Below are 18268 nucleotides of genomic sequence, written 5' to 3' on the forward strand. Positions count from 1 at the left end.
TGTGAAATGCCCCAGTTAGATCAGGACTAGCACAGGTAGAGTTAACAACAGTGTACAACACCAAGCAATAAACCCTCACGCTACTTCCATATATTAGTGCTCTTGTTCTGTACCTCTCTGCACTTCATGGTAATGCTTTTCAGAGGTGATTAGATTTAAGGTGGGGTAGCCCCTTCACAGAAGGCCGAGTTGAAAGGGAAAGGTTGGATGTGGTGCTGAGGGACATGGTTTAGTGATATCTTGGTAGTAGGGGGATGGCTGCACCAGATGATCTTGAAGGTCTCTTCCAACCTTAATGATTCTATGAAAGCTGAAATGATACTAAAATCTGGGTAGGAGAGCTGCAGAGACCCTACAGAGGCATGACCTGTGCCATTCCCTTCCTCAGGTGGCAGACAGTTGATAAAGGGAGGCAGACTTTGCTGAGCTGTTGGCCTGTCCCTCGTGAAAGGGACTGTTCCACACTGGAATCCATCTCCTGATCCAGAGAGGCACATTAAGGCCCTTCTTGGTGCTGTGGAAGTAAATGAAAGGTGCTGCTGTTGCGCTCCTCCATCTTCTAACCAAGGAGGAAAGCGAGTGAGATAGCAGGAGCAGCGGACTGGCTGCGGTGCACAGCAGTTGTAAAAGCATTAACTGAAATGAGACACGCCAAAAAAAAGAATTTCATGGTGCTCTCTGGGGAGGTAAGTTTTCTTATGCTAAATGCAGCAGTAGACTATGCAGCATTTATTAATGAGGGATTGATTGTTTTTAAACCCCTCCTGAGCTTTACTGCAGTGTTGGTGTGTGGTGCTTTCTTACGCCCAGGGACGTAGCCGGCCTGAGGGGGCAGCGGCTGGGGCCGGGGCTCTGGGCTCGGCGTTTCCCTCCCCGCGGCCGAGGGGAGCCGGGGCTCTTTTCCCGCCCACCGCCAACGGCTGCCGGGCTGAGGCGGGGCGGGGGGCGCAGGCAGCCCCCTCCTGCCGCCGGGCTCCCCTCAGCGCCCCGCTCCTGCCGGCGGACGCCAGCCCCTCAGCTGTGGTGGGGAGGGGGTGGGCAGTGGTCTCGGGGCAGGGAGGGAGAGGGAGGGCAACGTAACGGAGGTGGTTTGGGGTTCTGTTAAATTTGAATTCCTTCTCGTGGGAGGTTTTGAGGTATGGAACAGCAATTGTGTGGAAGTAATCCCAAAGAAGCTGAAAAAGAATCCCTAGTATAAATTCTTCTTCAATTTGTGCTTAAAAATTGATACCTCAGGCCACTACAACCCATCTATCCAGCCCACAAGGTGCATTTCTCAGAGAAGTTTTACACAACCGCCATAAGGGTGCACCACAGGTACCCAGTTACTTCACTGACAAATATTGATCTGTTTGCACTACAACACCTAGTTCTGTGACTTCCTACAGGTTATCGTTTGTAAACAAAGAGCTTTGCTTTCTCTTCAGCCCGTAAATTCTGTGTTTTTGCCCTGTGCCAAGTAGTTAAATCTATTTTTGAAGACTTAAGCATGGTTTCGTGTTGGCTGTTTACAGAGAAGACAGATGACACTTTTTAAAAGAAAACCTGTAAGGCAGTAAAATAGATGTGTGTGCCACATTTGGCCTTAGTTCTCCCTCTACAGTAAGTTCCTAAGTGAAGTGCTTCATGTGGTGAGATTTTCCTCTAAAACACAGATATGGGAGTAATGAAAACAACACGGAAAAGCATGGTCACCTTCCAGACCAAAACTGTAGTCTTGAAGGTTTTTTCCATCGGAATAAGAACTGATCTCTGTACATCGATGAACACAAGTGTGTGCAAGATCTGTGCCTTAAATGAATGCTACAGGAGGTGACAGCAGACTAAGAAAGTGTGATTTAAGAAAAGATGTTGACTGGTTTCATACTTGGAACAACTATGACAGACAGCCTTCTCAGATAAAGCAGTTATTTAAGTCTTACTTGTGCTAGGATGATTACGCCTATAAATGACATAGGGCAGGGCTAAATGCAGCCTTTAATTTGATGGGTTACGGGTTGGACAGTGAAATAATTAATAAGAGAAGACAAATACTAGAGCATTCTTTAAGAATTGACTTTGGGGGTGTAGTACGCTTCAGCCATTGGAAAGAGCTTCCTATTTAATGGTAATATTAAAACTATTAAATAATTACATTGAAAAAAAAATCTAATTCTGTATGGCTTTGTTAACATATATCTTTATTATTATTTCAGCATGGCAAATTCTGACCTAATTTCTTTACTGCTTATTCTCATATTTTGATTAAGAGTACGAAGATCTTTTTGGAAGATGCAGGAAGAAATACAGAAAATGAAGGAAATTGTCCTTATTTACCTTGACAGAAGTGGTGGCCTTCAGAAATTTGTGCATGATTGTAAAAAATATAATGGTATTGCTCACTCAGTAGATAATCTGTTAGCATTGATTAAGTATTGTTAAATGAATCTCTGTTATTTTTAAGACTCTTTTTGCTCCTGCAGAGTCAAAACAAAGTTACGCTGTTTATCGTTTTGTTATTTCAATAAATCCTTCTGATATTGCTGAATTGGATGCAACTCTTGGAAACTACATTCTTCATAATCCCATAAAAGCTGCAGAGGTTTTTCAGTCAGTAAGTGTTTATTTGTGGTCAGAGCTGACAAAAATACATCTTTTTATATTTTAACTAGATTTTCCTTTCTAAGATGAAGGTATTTTTCAATTTACAGGTATGTTTTGTAGCTATTAAGACATTATCATTAATTGAACAACTGCAGACAGAGGCCCAGGTGAGTCCGCACTGTTTTCCCCCAATTAGATGTCAAATCTTTTAAGTATGGTGAAGTATTAAAAAATACTGAAATCTTTTTTCCTAATATTTATATATGATGTTGCATTTGTTCATGTAAGTAAATGGTACTTATAAACAGTTTGAAATTAAAATTACAGTATCAATGCAATTTTGTCTCTTGTTAGATCAGTATACTGCTGAAGCCAACACATTTGCCATCTTTACCAAGTTACGTTCACAGTCTTTCTGCATTTCCATTTAACTACACGTCTCATAGATTTTACATGTCTGAAGGAATAGTCATTGCAATGGGAATTGTAACAAAATATACACAAGGAGCAAGATTTCTTTGTACTGAGGAAACCTGTCCGTTCTCTGAAGGTAGTAAAAAAATGGAATCAATACTATTTCAGAAGCCTTTAAATAATTTAGATAGTTTATCAGATTAAAAATCCACCATGAGAGTCATTTTCCTATGCAGTCTTATGATGTAGACTTTTTGTAATGAGCACAGCATGATTTTTATTAATTGACAGCAGCAATGGACCTTGCCAGCGGCTGCTCAGCATTATTAAATGTTCTGTGAGTACAGCTATGCCAATAATCCATTTTCTGATCCTGAAGATAGTTCATATGAGAAAAAATACATTTCCAGCATAACTCAATGAATTTCCTGAAAGGAAAAAAGTCTGTACCAGTAGAATACTTTTTTTTTTTTTTTTTTTTTTTTGGTATCTGTCTCTTCTGTAATTCTTCTGTTTATATAAAAAGACCATGTAACAGCATGCTTAAGTGACTGGCAAAACCTCCTAGCAGATTTGTTCTAATGAAAACTGATTTCTGTGGAAATACTTTATCTAATATTACTGATACATCTTTGCAGGATTAGGTCTTAAGTACTTTTAGGGCTGTGCTGTTTGCTTCTTCCTGTAACAGAGACCATAAAATTATAAAATAGAAACTAAATCCCAAAGCTGGGAGACTGTAGAATAAATCATAATGATGTCTTTATGAGGGCACGTACTTGTAGTGAGGAATATACATATCCAATGTCATTTCCACACAATGCAGAAGCAGTCAGTCGATCCCTGCTGCCTGAACAGTCAGGCCAAGTCATTTTAGTTAGGAAAGTGTAATAGAAAATTCTGCCATCTCGTGGTCAACCTACAATAAATGATAGAGATCATTTTAGTTGAAGCATTGCGTGTGAAAGCATGCATATCTGAAGAAACACAGGATGCTTGTAAATTTGGAATTTCACTCTTCAGTATTTTAATAACTTCTATACTTATTGTGAAACTTTTATAAGTTTCAAAAGCCATATCCTCCTTATAAACGTTCGGTAAATTCGTTTGTTTCAGGGTTTAGGTACATAAGAGTGCATCTGCCTGGAGCTACAGAATCTGCCACAGTGAGGAATGATTTTGTGTGCAGTTTATGTTCTTCACCCCTGCAAGAAGATATGACGTTTAGAGTACTTGGTGGTAGGAAATATGTAGTTTTATTTTTAGATCTATTATTTCCCTGCTTCTGTTACACAGTAAGTAAACAAAATGGCTAAGGGGGGAAAATAAGCTAGTCATCTACTAGTCATCTAAGATTGAAAAAAGCTTGGTACTGTTTTAAAGAGAACTAACCTCTTCCTTGCCTTTATTTTGAAAGATAAACAAATAGTGGAAATGATTGATGCAAAAGTTCTTAATGCTTTAAAAGGATATTCCAACAATAAATCACATTTTAGGATTCAGACTTTTACGGTTTTCTTGAGAGGTAAGTGAATCATAATTTTGAGATTTGCCAAAAATGTTTTAGAACTGAAATGTGATAATTCCTTGTATGTTTCTTACAGATCCATTTCTGTGGATAAAATGGTGGAAATCATGATAATTCACACTGAGGTTCTTTCTCTAATAAATGTAGGAGGGAGAGGGGTAGCCAGGTGACTAAAGAACATACACGGATGATTAAGAAATGCACATAGCAAAACCGTTGTGTTCACTTCTATAACTTCATTTAATTACAATCCCCAGGCCGGCTCTGCAGTATCACGTTCTAGCTGAAGCTTGTTTTTTCCTCCTTTCTACTTCCTTTGGTCATGCTGTTTTGCACTAATTTCATGTGTTTTTAACATCCTTCCTCAAAGTAGCTGTTTTCCGGATTCTGTCAGGATTTTTGGCTTCTACTACCACCGCCTTCCACTGCAAACATGAAATGATTTCTGGTGTGACTATCCAACTAATATCACACCCCACTGTCACGCTTCCATTAATGTTCTTTAAACAAAATCAGGCAAAATAACCACTATTATACTTGATAGGATAACACAGTCTGTAGAATCATACAGTTCATTCCTTGAAAACTCCCAGTAGCTTCAAGATCATGAGATATGCTTCAAAGCTGCAACTATGCACGTACTGTTTGTTACAAAACAATCTATAGGTGAGAAACTGTGATCTACACGTGCATGAAAATTCCACTGATGTCAGTCATCAGTGAGGTTAGATGGGATCTCACAGACAGATTCATGTTTGGTTGGACGTAACTCTCACTTCCAAAAATAAATGTGACTTTTGAAAAAATACACAAAATTACAAAGGTTCTCAAAGCTATGCTTGTGTCTTTTTGAAAGCTGTATACTGTGGATCTATTTAGTGGTTTTTTGGTTTTTATGTCAGGTACTAGGACAGTAACTGATAATGGGATCATCACAACTTTGAGAGTAGGAATGTATGCTTGCAAACAACTGTCTGTTTTCTTTTCAATGCAGAAATAAATAAATCATCCATTTTCTTCATCAGGAACCTACTTTTCCTCACCCAGGCTGCCTTCCTTACCTTTTGCTCTAATTACTTAGAATTGTGTGCTTAATTTACTCCTAGTCCATTATGGTAAACTTGGAATCCAACTGTTTTCTGCAGCTAAGTGATAAAAATGAAACTGGTCAATGTGAATAAAAGCTTTCTGACTTTTTTTTTTTTTCTTTTTTTTTTTTTTTTTTTTTAATGCCCTAAACATCTTCAGGTTCCCCTGCTTTTTATTTTTCATTTCCAGATGAACTGGCCAATAGAATGACAATAGGAAACCACTACAAGATTATAGGAATTCCAACTTGTGTACAAAATGGCCCACAAGCTACGGCATGTATAGAAGTCAGTAGCGTGCAGCTCTGTAAACCAAACGGTAAGAAGTTCCATTAAAAATGGACTAAAAAAGTTGAAAAACATTTTAGAACAAAACCTTGAGAACTGGTACGGTTCTCTGTTGCCTAAAGGTCCCGATTACAAAACCATTGTGGGACCTTCCTCTTACAGTCTTAAATGTGCTCAGTCAGCTGCGGATATTTTCTGCCCCCTTCTCTTTCCATGCATGGGGAAGTGACATAGTTATTTACTGCAGGTCAACTGCTCCTTTCCAGCGCCCCCTACTGGAAGTCATGCGTGAAGTGGACCCGATAGTTTATTTTGTTACTCCGTGCTTATTCCATTGGTTTTAGTAGATTGTGTCTGCTACCTCTATAGCAGGAAAATATTATCATCTGTTTACATTCTGTATTTGTGCTTAACGTATAAACATCTTAGTTCTTTGTAAGCTTCTGTATGTTCTATTAGATCCGCACAGCTCTATTAAGTGTTTGCCAATCTCTCCTTTGTTTCAATTAGGTCCTTCTTTTATCGGAGAAAATTTTAAGTATCTGCTCTCACTGACTTCAAACTCGTGCTGGAGGTTTACAGCCTTACTGGCCAATATCTTTGCTTCTCAAGTTGTTCCGCCAGGCACTTACAATACTCTGAAACTCGCTATATTGCTGAGTCTAGTGCAGACGTGTGAGAAGGAAAGTGCTGATTACCTGGATCTGTTGGTTGTGACAAGCGACACCTTAGTAATTGATAGGTAAAGAGATTCCTGATTTCTTATGTAAGTTAAAAAGTGTTTTAAAAGATAATAAGATTGCTCTTACATGAAAAGCAAGAGACTATTTTAAAATATATAGGGCTATTACTTGATAAATATAACCATGAGACATCTCTATTTCAAGTGATAAATCTAGATCAGAACTTCACTAATTAAAAAAAAAAAAAACCTTACCACTCTCATAATTGTCTCAGTAAGCTTTCAAGACTAGCACTGATTAGCAGAGGTCAAACTAAACATTATTCTAAAATCAAAACTGAAGATTGCTCCAGAAGCTGGTGATGATAAAAGCAAAGGTGTCTACTTTTCAAACCTTGTGTCACTTTGAGCCTTTTCATCAGCAACTTCCCAGCTATCAGCACTTTCTGCTAATAAGCAATGAGTAAATCAGGTATTGTCCTGGTTTGCTTGGGATCGAGTTACTTTTCTTCACAGTGACTCATATGGTGCCGTGTTCTGGATTTAGGATGAAAACAGTGGTGATAACACATGGATGTTTTAGCTGTTGCAGGGCAGTGCTTACACCAACTCACTCTTCTGCTGCTCCTGCTGCCCTGCCAGCGAGGGGGCCGGGGGTGCACCAGGGGCTGGGAGGGGCACAGCCAGGACAGCTGGCCCAGGGACCAAAGGGATGTCCCACACCATCTGACTGGGCATAGGTCAGCAGGTGGTGAGCAGGGGCATTTACCAGCACTCTCCCCCCCCCCCCCCCCCTTGGTTGTTTTCTTTTTCTTTCTCCTTTCCTTTTCTCCTTCCTGTCCCTATCCCTTTCTTCTCCCTTTCCTTTCCCTTCCTCTCCTGTTTCCTTTCTAAATGTCCGTCTTTCCATCTAAATGTTTGGGGGGGCTAACATCTAAATGGGGGGCCTTAGGCATGGGAGCGGGCACATGGCTGCGTGGTGCTTAGCTGCTTGCTGGGATTAAACCACAACAGATACTTATATTTTTATTGCTCTTCTTCCTAAGAACTAGTCTGATAAAGTATCAAAAATCACGACGCATTGGTCATAAATCTGGCTGTTGTTGCCTTGAACAAACTGCTGTTCTGTGTGTGCACATTTGTGCGTTCACCCCTTCACAGAGCTGTGAAACGCTGACACAGGTTGAATACAGCATCTCCACTCCACATACTCAGCTTCAGACTTGTGTGTATTTCAAAAGAATTAATATTCTTCCCAACCCAAATCAGGGCTTCATTTTTACTTGGGGAAAAGATCTTTGAAAGTGGCGTGAATTTTATTTTCACTTGAGAATTCTTCAACATTTATTGGTATTTTTTGTTGTGGAAAAATAACACTTTCTTAAATTTACCATTTCAAAGTTAACTGTAGAGATTAGTTTGAATTTTTTTTTAAAAAAAAAGGGGGGGGGGGGGGCAGGCTGCAAGATTTTTCCCCAGAAGGTTTAAGAGTAAGCTTTCATAAGAGAAATCATAGGAAATCAGGTTTTAAGAATCAAAATGTTAAATATTTAAATGGCTGTACGCTGTAAATCTTGGTACTTTGTCATTTGTACTATTTGTATGTGCACATGTTCTATTATTAATAGACATGTCAAAATAGACATTTCCTACGTATTTGTATCGGTATAAGAGTCTATTTACTCCTACTTACTATTAATAATTTTATCCCGTTTATCAACAGGAAAAGATGTCATGCTTTGACATCTTAAAATCATTAGGAGCCTTTGGAACCAGACAGTTTGCAAACTTTGTGTGCCAAGGAATATAGTGCAGGGGTTGAAAAAAGAAATCCTACACCCTCCTTTCTCTAAAAGAATTTGGGACACAACCCTGGCAGGCAGAGCTTGCATGTTACCAGCCCATTCATTTTTCCCAGGTGGCTAGGAGAATTGCTAATCCTCTACTTTCCTCTAGAACAGGAATAGGAGTTAATACTATGGGTTGAATTAGAAGACTTTGGCTTCCTAGGAAGTACAAGCCTCGTATGTTAAATGTGTAAGAAACAGAGTCCTTTTTGCAGCTGTTGGAGAGAAAGCATGGACTTCTACCTTTGTGTTTAAATGTACTTTAAACATTTCATTTTGCTAGTGGTTTTATTTATTTATCCTTTTAAAGTAGATCTTCATATATATAAATACTATTACAAAGTATTAAGAACAGTACTAAGTTTTTAGAAACTGAACCATAATTTAACCATTTATGACTATTATTTCATCCTCTAGGCTTTTGAATTACAGCATATGTCTTCTGCCTCGTGGCATACGACACCCGTCCTCTAGTGACATCTTTCCTTCTGTGTCCAAAGATAAACATGGAACTGGAAGTGCTACTATTCAGGCTTGCAGCGTTCTGCTCGCTAAGGGGGGTATCTGTTACATAGGAGACTTATCTTCCTATAAAAAGGATAAACTGGAACTTCTACAATCCGGTAATTCCACATCTACTAAGAAATGAGGGAACAGAATGAAACAAACATGACAAATCATGGCTAGGTTTGTTCCTCAGTTTATGGCCCTCAAATGCAAGGAAAATATTAGTTACTTTAAGAAGTCTAGAAGAAATAAGGACAACACAAGGCAACAACAAATACACCACCCTCAAAACTGGTGGTGTGAGAATGCCAAAACTCAATCGTGACAATTGGTGAAATATAAAAATAGTGACTGTTTTCAGCTGGTGTGTTTGAAACTAGAGTTTATAGCTAAACTAGATTAGTTACCTCATGTATTTTGTCCTATCCTAGTTCTAGAGAGCAGGACAACAACACTGTTCATTCCTGGGAAGAAGTATGGAGCAGAGGCTGACCAACAAGTTACTCTTTCAGTTCAGACCAATTTTTGGTCTTACATAGACATGGATTCTTCCTCAAAGAAACATATACCAAAGGACAGCTTTCTGATTGGGCAGATGGTAAAACATACATCCTGCTACGGCAGTAACTGTACTATGGCAGTCATCTGTGCTTATGCTTATTTGAACTCGAGAAATAACAAAAATTAAATTTATTAGTATTGCTCAAAAAGCTACAACTTTAAATCTAGTATCTTCTAAAGTGAGCTAGTCTTCCCAAAAGTAGTTGCGTTTTCTTTTATTCAGAATAGCTCTTGACAGCTACTACTAAACACTACTAAACCAAAACTATACTGCATCTTTTACAGACAATTCATTAGCTAAAATCACACCACTCAGCACACACAGATATTGGACATTACAGATGGAAAAAACTGCTGTTTCTTCCAGTCAGCAGACCAAAATAAATTTTCTTTCTCTTTAGGACTTGAGCTTGCTTCCACCTAATCTTCTAGATGTTTTTGGGCTTTTGATATATGAGTTCCCTTCATGTCGACTGTCTTTTCCTCTTGTGCATCATGTTCTGAAAAGAGCCATTAATCCTGAAGCCACCCTGTACAGAGTCTCACAGCAGTTCAGAACACAGGATTACGAAGAGGTAACAAGTATCTAATAATTCATACTTTCATTATACTTGGGGATATCATACCGTTTCTGGAACCAGAAGGTTCGGTCCGATACTCTGCTTATTTTTAAACTCGTCAATGCTCACCTCCTACCCCTTCCCCATGCCATATTCCCCCTAGCAGTAATTAGGATCATTGGTAAATTTAGTTTCAGTTCTTTAAATGGGTCAGCATAATAAATTACTTGACTTCGTTTCTGAAAAACATACTAGGTTAACACCTGTATGAGATCAGATCTCTAATACCTCCTTTTGACAATAGTTTGGAATCACACATACATAGTTTGGAGTCATACAATATTTCGTTCCAAATAAACTGTATCTCTAGTCTGATTAACAGGTATCAGATTAATATCTGAAACCCCTCCTCATGCACAGCTGAATGGTGACAGGCATCTTTATCAAAATTACTGGTGAAATATGCTGTCTAAACTATGTTACTGTGCCAGTAGTATGTTAAAAGGTAAATTCTTTATTTTCCACAGTTACTTAATATACATACACTCTCTCTAGTTTATTTTGTTTGCTAAGAATCTCCACGTTGAAATGAGCTCAGAAGCAGAAAACCTCATTCAGGGCTACTATCTTGCGAGTCGCAGAGTGAGAAGAGATTCTATGCATGGATCAAACCTATCAGCATCTGCACTAAAAATTCTGTATGTCCTACTCCTCATGGAAAAAGAAACATCTAAGTTTCAAATGGGCATTATGCTAACCAGCTCGGAAATTTAAGTAAAAATCTAGACAAGACACTTAAATTTTGAAATGTTTAAGTGTAAAGCATCTTAACATTTATTAATACCATTTATAGTATTGATTTTGAAAAAAAATAGACATTAAAAATGATTTAAGAGTTATTAAAGTTGTCTAGACAAACAAGAATGGGAGTTAAATTATCACAGCTTTCTATTGCACAAGTGAAGAAATGCAAAGATACTGCAGTGTTAACTTGTGATTCCCTGAAGCATTTGAAATGGGGCAGTATGTAACGCATTTGTTTCTGCACTATTTTATAATATTTCTAACATGCTTATATTCATCTCTTAGGATTTCACTGTCTAAGGCTCATACCAAGCTAAGTTTAAGAAAGAAAGTACTCGAGGAAGATGCACTGATTGCCATCTTGCTGCTCGAATCATCTCTTACCCTAAAGCACGGTAAACGAGTCTTTAGTCTTGGGTGTATCACTTTAGTATTTTGTCAGTTTGAAAAACATTTCTCAGTTGATTGCAGTAATAAAGATAGTTCTTAAGTGAAAGCCCAGAATTTCCACTGTTGAGAGCTGAGAACAGGAAAAAGCCTTTGTGGACTTGCCCAACAAGTCTCAGTGCAGCCATTAGGCCTCGGGACAGCACAAAGCCTCCATCCTTTATGAGAGCACATTGGAGACATCGCTCATCTGGAACTGCATCATTGGTCCAGAGTAAACTATAGCTATGGAGTTTACTCTCCCTGGGGAGAGATAAGTTCTCTTTGTTTACCAGTCATGTCTGTTAAAGCACAAATTTGGCAGTGAGAAAAGAATGACAGTGTATCACAGCCACTAACTTACAAGATTGTATCACTAAGGAACCTAGGTCACAGCTTCCCCTTCCCCTCCCTAACTTTTATCAAGTCTTTAGTGTACGTATTGATTTCTTCTTTGCTTAGGTAAGTCTGCATTATGCATAGAACCAAATGCTGTATTTCCATTTGACCTCAGTGACGAGAACTCCCTGCAACAGAGGGATATTTACCTACAGAAGTGTCACCATCACCTGCTTCAGTTTATCAGTGCGTATGGCCCAGGAATTCATGTTAACACTAAGGAGGAGTGAAGTAAAGCCCAAAGCTTCTACTTCACCCTTCTGGGACCGCAGGCAAGAAAAAATACACAGCTATCTTTTTAAGACTTTCACAGGATAGGTGAGTGCTATTTTGCTAAGGAATAGAAGCGTAGCCTACAGGACTTAATTGCAAGTTTTCTGACAGTATTGCTGAAAGGCAGAGCTGGCTGCTCCTGGCTACCACTACTTGTATCACTTAAATTAACAAGTTTTTTATTACTACTACTATCAATTGAAATATTAGAGAATCGGGCATTTCATTTCAACCATGTGAAACTTGTGTAGTTTTTCCTTGTTGCTTCTTTTCACATGCATTACCCAGTGAGGGCTAGTTTTAAAACATTACAGACACTTTTTTAGTGTAAGACAGTTTCCTTAAATTATTCATGTACTATAAACTTTAAAATATATAAAAAAGTCACCATGCTACGTGATGTTTTATGTCTTGCTTTTACACTACAGCAACACAGTATTAGACCAGGATGTTGGTATGCTCCTGCAGTTTGAAAAAAAAAATAGTATTTACACAACATGAACTTAGATAAAGACCGGGGACGATAATAGAACCCCCCAGGAAAGCCAAAAAAAGAATAGTAGGCAGCTCAATGAGCTCCGAGTCTAACCATCTCATTGAAAGATAAAGTGTAAAAGGTGGTGTGGTAGATATATGCTCCTCCAGCTATGGACTTTTGTTTTTGTGTCCTTGTAAAGAGGTAACAGTAAGCATAACACTGAGCAAGTTTTAAATCAGAGGCCCACATTAAAAAACTGCAGCAGCGTGTACAGGCTTCCATTCAAATCTGGACAAGCTGAGCAAATACTGATGGCTTGGGTTCCTTCTGCTCAGGAGGTCACCCAGCAGGATCATGCCACTACAGCTCACATCGCCTTAGCAAAGAACTACAGCCACCGAACACAAATTCAGGATTTTATTTACACAACACTGCACTGCAGGTGAGCAGAAGAGCTGCCACTGTTAACATTGTAAACACTCATTTAGACAAAGTAACACAAGTTCTCCTACATCTTTTAACACTTGCTTTATTCAAATTTGGTCATTCTGAGCGCACTTAACTGTCCATGCTGAGTTCTAACAGTGTCTGCAGGGCTACCTCTGCTCCTAGAGTCACGCTCTCACCTGAACTCCATTCAGGTATTCACATTTTCACCTACTATTTCACATTTTCAACTCCTACTCAGCCTTTAGATCAAGCAGCATTTCTGAGAAGCAAGAAGGGCCATGAAAGCACTTCCAAGTGAATTAGAAATCCACACTTCAGACTGTTTTCAACCTGGAAAAGAATAAGTATTTCAAATTTAGTCACTTTTCTATAAGCTTAATCAACCTTATACAAAATTACTAACTTTTACTGGCATTTCAGATTCTAAGATACACATCAATAACCAGTCAGATGGGTAAACGGCTAAGATTTCATCATTATGCCAGTAAAATTACTTCTGTAATAAGACTTAAGTAAAATTCTTTTAGAAATTATTTCTGACAAGCCATACTAAGGAATGTATATCCTTAGAAGAAAAGTTTTCAAAAAGAACACAACTTTTTATTCTTGCCTCTGCTCAGCTTCTCCCCTCGGATGCTTCTAGCAAAAACTTTATGGCTTGTAACAGTGCCACAAGTCAGGAACAGCTAAGGCAGTCAGGAGCCCAGAAGTGTCCCTGGCTAACAGGGCACACCTTTGGCTGATGTAAGCCAGAACAGCTCCACGCAGCAGTGCCCTGTACCCGTCTTCATCAGCTCGCAGTACGGCTTCCAGGAGCCTGAGCGCTGTGCCATCACAGCTGAAAAGCACCTCACCTTCAACAGCCACACTTCTGAGAGCCAGAGTCTGCTGCTGGCTGTATGTACACACGCAGCTTGAGGACACCAGAGGTGGTCATCTGATAATGCCTTTAAAAGACAAAGTAAAGATCAGAAACACAGGTAGCAAGTCAAATCAGAAATGATACTAAAAAATAACTAATGAGCTGGCACATCAGATAACATGTTACTCATCAAAAAAATCAGTTGGGTAAACGGCAAAGAGTCATCATCATTATGCCAGCAAACAGCTTCCTGCCTGTGCTGGCTGCTGCTATTTCTCCAGGTATCACGCACGAGGGGATTTGTTAAGCTCATCTCAACAGACATGCTTCTGGAAATCAAAGCAGAAGCACATTTTTAACCATTTAGCACCAGAATGAATTTGGTAGAGCCAGGACCAAGAGAAAAGCTCTCTGGGCACAAGAGCTGCAGATCCCTGCCAATAGATTCGAGCCCACTACCGAGGTTGCCCCTCCCTTGGGCATGCATTCCACCTGACTGCTGTGGTTAAGTGCCAGCAGGGAGGGTGAATCCAGCATGCTGTTCTTTACTTTAGCTGCTCACTTCCAGGTAACATCTGTTCATTCTTCAAAGCAGAAGCTGTGTTTCTCTCTAGCTAAAATCTGGATTCTCCAATACTACCTCAAGCATCTCTTGATTCCTTCAGGGTCCTGGGATTGTAATTGCTTTGCTAAGAGGAGCAAGCATTAGATGTTTATAACCACCGTATCTTTTAGAATTCCAACCTCAAATAAAAGCCCTCAGGAAATTCTCTACTGTGACATGGTTTGAGTTCAAGAACAAAAAGCAAAATTTTAAGTTCATTTAAGAGTGGATAAAAATCTCAGCTATTCATGCTGATAGCATTCAAAGGAGAAACAGAGGCCTACTGGTCCATGCACCAGAGATCGAGTAGTTTGTATGAAGACAAAATTCAGCTGCATAATAAACAAATGGAGTCATTATATAAGCAATAAGTTTAGCAGAACAACCACTACTTCAGGCATGATGGCTAAGAAAATAAAGCTTATACTTAGGCTCCTTGGCCCACAATAGAGCAGCCATCACAGCGGCTTGCTAGTAGAGACATATACCCTGTGATGTTTTAACCAAAAGTTAGGAGACCTGCGACAATACTGCAAGCTGAGAACAGCAGAGCCAGTCAGCAGTCCAAACACTCAGCAATTATTCTGTGTTAACTGCGGAATACAATCTAGGACAGTTTAAGACTTAACCCTACATGCAAATGCTCATACTCCTCCTTGTTCCACCTGCAAGAAAATTTAAGAGCCATAAAACAGCTTCAGAAATCTAGACCTAAATTTGAATAGCTCTGGAGGCTTTCCTCAACATTCAGTGCAGTACAAAATACTCACTTCGGTAGCTCCAGAATTCACGTGACATCTTTCTGCTTGCATGATATTATCACAGCACAGTCTGGACTGAAGATTCCCAAAGCAAGAAACCAACTCATCTCTGAAATGCTTTTGCTGCCTAAAACAAGGAGAAGAAACAGATGAACAAAAGAGGTTTTATGTATGAGAACTCCACTCTAAGCCACTAGTAGAAGGCATCAGCATTTCCCCAGGAAAAGTAAGCCAGTCAAAAAAATACCAATCTACTTGCCGACCTAATGAAAGCACTGTTGGCTTTATCATTACCTGGAGAGAAAAGCAGACAGCATTGGCTGAGATTAAGCTTGAACAGATGGCGCCTCACCTAAAAAGTTTCAGAACAAAGACTGACTGTAGGATTAAGCTGCTCCTAATGAGCAGCCATCACTGGGGAGAACAGAACCTCATCAGGTACAGCAGGACAGCCTTCAACCCTACTTCGTTTGCCCTGCTCTGGGGAACTTACTGACACTATAGGTTTTCCTATACGCTGAACCCAAGGTCAGCACTTGTGCTACAGTCCTGGGACTATCCCTGCTCTGTCAGACCATTTGGGATCCGTGCCTACAATCCACAAAGGGCACGGTCAGGGTCACCACACACCAGCCAAATTCCCCAGAGAGAAAAAGGGTCATTTATCTTTAGAATTAGGACATGGGCTTGCCAATGAAGGCGACTTATCTGCAAAAAAGAAGTCTCTTCAGATACCTAACTTGTCAGTACTCTGAAGACTCGATGAAGCTGAAGACAAAGCTGCCGGCACAGCCTGCCAGGCGCGGAGCGCACTAATTAGGGCCACTTTACACCCACAAGCCACGTGCGCGCTCCTCAAGGCGTGGTGGGCCAGTGGGCACGGCTCCGTAATCAGGATAACACCATTTGGGTCAGACCGGCTGCCTTTGGTGGCCAAACCCAAGGCAGAGCTACAACAGCACGATACTCGCGCATCTTTTAAGTAACGGCTTACGATGTTCATAAAACATCGCTCAGCGATACTCACCGCACGCCTCACGCGAAGCACTAGGTGCGACCCAACGCCCCCCAAAGCCCAGAGCCGCCTCTGTCCCTCAGACGGAGCCCCCCAGGGGCTGCACCGAGGCAGCAGCGAGCCCGCGACCGCGGCTCACAGACGGCCGGGATCCGCCGCCGGGACAGGGACACAACCCTCGCCGCCCGCCACCACACGGCTCCGCAGAGCCCCCGCACCCCTCGCCTAGCTAAAGGCAGCCCCGGCCGGCACGGCAGCTTCCCACAACCGACCCTACCCTACCAGCACACGCACCCACCGGTGCTCCCACTCCGCTTGGCGCCGCCTGAGGAAAGCACAAAATGGCGGCCGCCCGCGGCGCTTTTGGCGGGCCCGCGCATGCGCAGTGCCGTGCTGCGCCAGTGGGGGCGGTGAAGGGCGGCGGGCGGGGAGAGGCGGCCCCAGGCCCCGTGAGGCGGCCGGCGCTCACCTGCGGCAGCGGCTGTGGGGCTGGGTGGCGTTGGCGTTCCTCTGCGCACAAGCACGGCGTAAGCACAGTAACCGAGGTTTTGCTAAGTTAAGTCACCCTGTTAAAAATTGTACCTTTTGGTATCAGTGTCTAAGCACGGCTGGCAGAATCTTACCCCAAATGCAGGCGGATTGCCAGTGGCAAATGCCACACAGCTGTATTTCAGCACAGAAGAATATAAAATGTTCCTAGGAAATGTAATGTTCCCTTCAGACGTCAGGTGTGAAGCAAACAGGTTGAGAAGATCTCTAATAACCTGCCTCAGAAAAAACACTCCTGACTCTGAAATATGTCAAGTTCTCCTCAAGGACAAAACTGCAGCAGCAATTCTATATATTCCTACAGAGCTTTAATCTTCTGTAAGAGACTGGTGAAGTATTTGCATTGTAACATATATGGCAACAATTTATATGAACCACATGGGTGCAAAACAGCCCCTTCCGTGCTTGTTGGTCCCTTTTACCTGTCTTCGGACAAGTGTAAAAACCCCATCACTTTCACAAATGTCTGAGAGATGTTTTCTCCAAGCCATCTATTCATTACTTGCCATGCTTTTAATGTGCTTATTCTTACCCGTTTTACATGCTTACTCCTGAATAAGCACTCAGAACCTTTCAGTTAAATTAGAGAAAACAGCCTTTAAAATCTGGTGGGCAATCTTTTTTTTTTTTTTTTTTTCTCTCCTGGCTTTCTGTCCCCTCCAGGTGTGTTGTTCAAGAGGCACCATTGTGTTAGGTAAGAGCATGCAGTACTCACACCCTGTGTTTTCCCCACGCCTTTTCTATGTGCGTGATTCATACGCACGTTACTGTCCGCCTGCTGCTGCACAGGTGAGCACAGCAGCAGCTCGAGGCTTGACACTGACTTCTGGCTGAGGCTTCACGTGTCCTTTTTTCCCTGACCTGATGCCATTCACTTAGATCCTGGTAACATACAAAACCTGCCTTCCCTATGCCTCTGCCTTGCTATCTGGCATTTTCTCAGCCCAAAATGTAATCTGCATCTTCTTGTACTGCAATGAACTGCACAGTTGTCAGTGTTTTATCTTTTGCCACCTTTACAACTCCTTCATATCTCCTCATTAATACCTCTAAATACAAACAGTTGTCCCAACAATGAAAGGCTGTGCTAACCCACTTTTTACTCCTATGATTATTGTTCTTTAAAAAGTGAGGCTCTTCTTTACAAGTAGACGCTTGTCTCTGCTAAGCTGGCCTTTTGTATTTTTTTTTTCACTAAACTGTAGTTCGTGTGCTTGAACGGTGCTCACAAGTCTCATATTTTAATAAATCACAATTGTAAATAAGAAATATATGCCTAAAATAGCTAAATATATATATACTTAAATGCGTATTTTTAAAATATTTAACATATTTTTAGTATTTAAAAAATAATACTCCTGTGAAAAGCTCAGAATGCCACATTGCGGAACAAAGCTCCAGGTTTTACCATACTTTATCACACTCCGCTTCACTCACATACCTTAGATGGTTCATCCAGCTACTTCTAATGGCTCTGCTAATTCTGATACACGTTCTTACACAGGAGACCCAGTTTTCTGTGACTCTGAACACTCAACAGCAATGACGTGCTCAGCACCTCTGAAAGATGCCACAAGTTTCAACCAAGA

The 18268-nt window shown here is 40.8% G+C and overlaps 1 protein-coding gene, 3 long non-coding RNA genes and 1 other non-coding gene across 5 annotated transcripts; 2 read left to right on the top strand and 3 right to left on the bottom strand.

The window, feature by feature from the left end:
• Positions 1-1434: 1434 nt before the first annotated feature.
• Positions 1435-18063, top strand: LOC118161972. The gene is made up of 3 exons (XR_004748241.1): positions 1435-1568; positions 12001-12005; positions 18053-18063. It is a non-coding gene; the product is annotated as an uncharacterized LOC118161972 (long non-coding RNA).
• MCMDC2 (minichromosome maintenance domain containing 2) lies at positions 1565-12355 on the top strand. The gene is made up of 15 exons (XM_035317810.1): positions 1565-2371; positions 2463-2593; positions 2691-2750; positions 2938-3133; positions 4114-4236; positions 4415-4522; positions 5804-5932; positions 6412-6643; positions 8848-9053; positions 9369-9535; positions 9900-10073; positions 10614-10756; positions 11148-11257; positions 11751-11932; positions 12189-12355. Exons 1-14 carry the CDS (start codon positions 2272-2274, stop codon positions 11915-11917), a joined length of 2046 nt encoding a protein of 681 aa, XP_035173701.1. The 5' UTR covers positions 1565-2271; the 3' UTR covers positions 11918-11932; positions 12189-12355.
• On the bottom strand, positions 3511-3898 carry LOC118161973. The gene is made up of 2 exons (XR_004748242.1): positions 3777-3898; positions 3511-3679 (listed from the first exon to the last, which is right to left on the bottom strand). It is a non-coding gene; the product is annotated as an uncharacterized LOC118161973 (long non-coding RNA).
• LOC118161970 lies at positions 12839-15252 on the bottom strand. Its single transcript, XR_004748239.1, has 2 exons — positions 13743-15252; positions 12839-13218 (listed from the first exon to the last, which is right to left on the bottom strand). It is a non-coding gene; the product is annotated as an uncharacterized LOC118161970 (long non-coding RNA).
• LOC118163333 lies at positions 13912-13990 on the bottom strand. Its single transcript, XR_004748991.1, has one exon. It is a non-coding gene; the product is annotated as a small nucleolar RNA SNORD87 (small nucleolar RNA).
• Positions 18064-18268: the final 205 nt, after the last annotated feature.

The sequence above is a fragment of the Oxyura jamaicensis genome, chromosome 2 (genome assembly GCF_011077185.1).
Source record: "Oxyura jamaicensis isolate SHBP4307 breed ruddy duck chromosome 2, BPBGC_Ojam_1.0, whole genome shotgun sequence".
NCBI classification, from domain to species: Eukaryota; Metazoa; Chordata; class Aves; order Anseriformes; family Anatidae; genus Oxyura; species Oxyura jamaicensis.

Excerpts from the sequence above, each read along its gene's own strand:
- MCMDC2 (XM_035317810.1), top strand. The coding sequence starts at position 2,272 with ATGCAGGAAGAAATACAGAAAATGAAGGAAATTGTCCTTATTTACCTT. Across the intron at positions 3,134-4,113 it reads AACCTGTCCGTTCTCTGAAG|GGTTTAGGTACATAAGAGTG; the intron begins GTAGTAAAAAAA and ends CGTTTGTTTCAG. Across the intron at positions 10,757-11,147 it reads GCATCTGCACTAAAAATTCT|GATTTCACTGTCTAAGGCTC; the intron begins GTATGTCCTACT and ends TTCATCTCTTAG.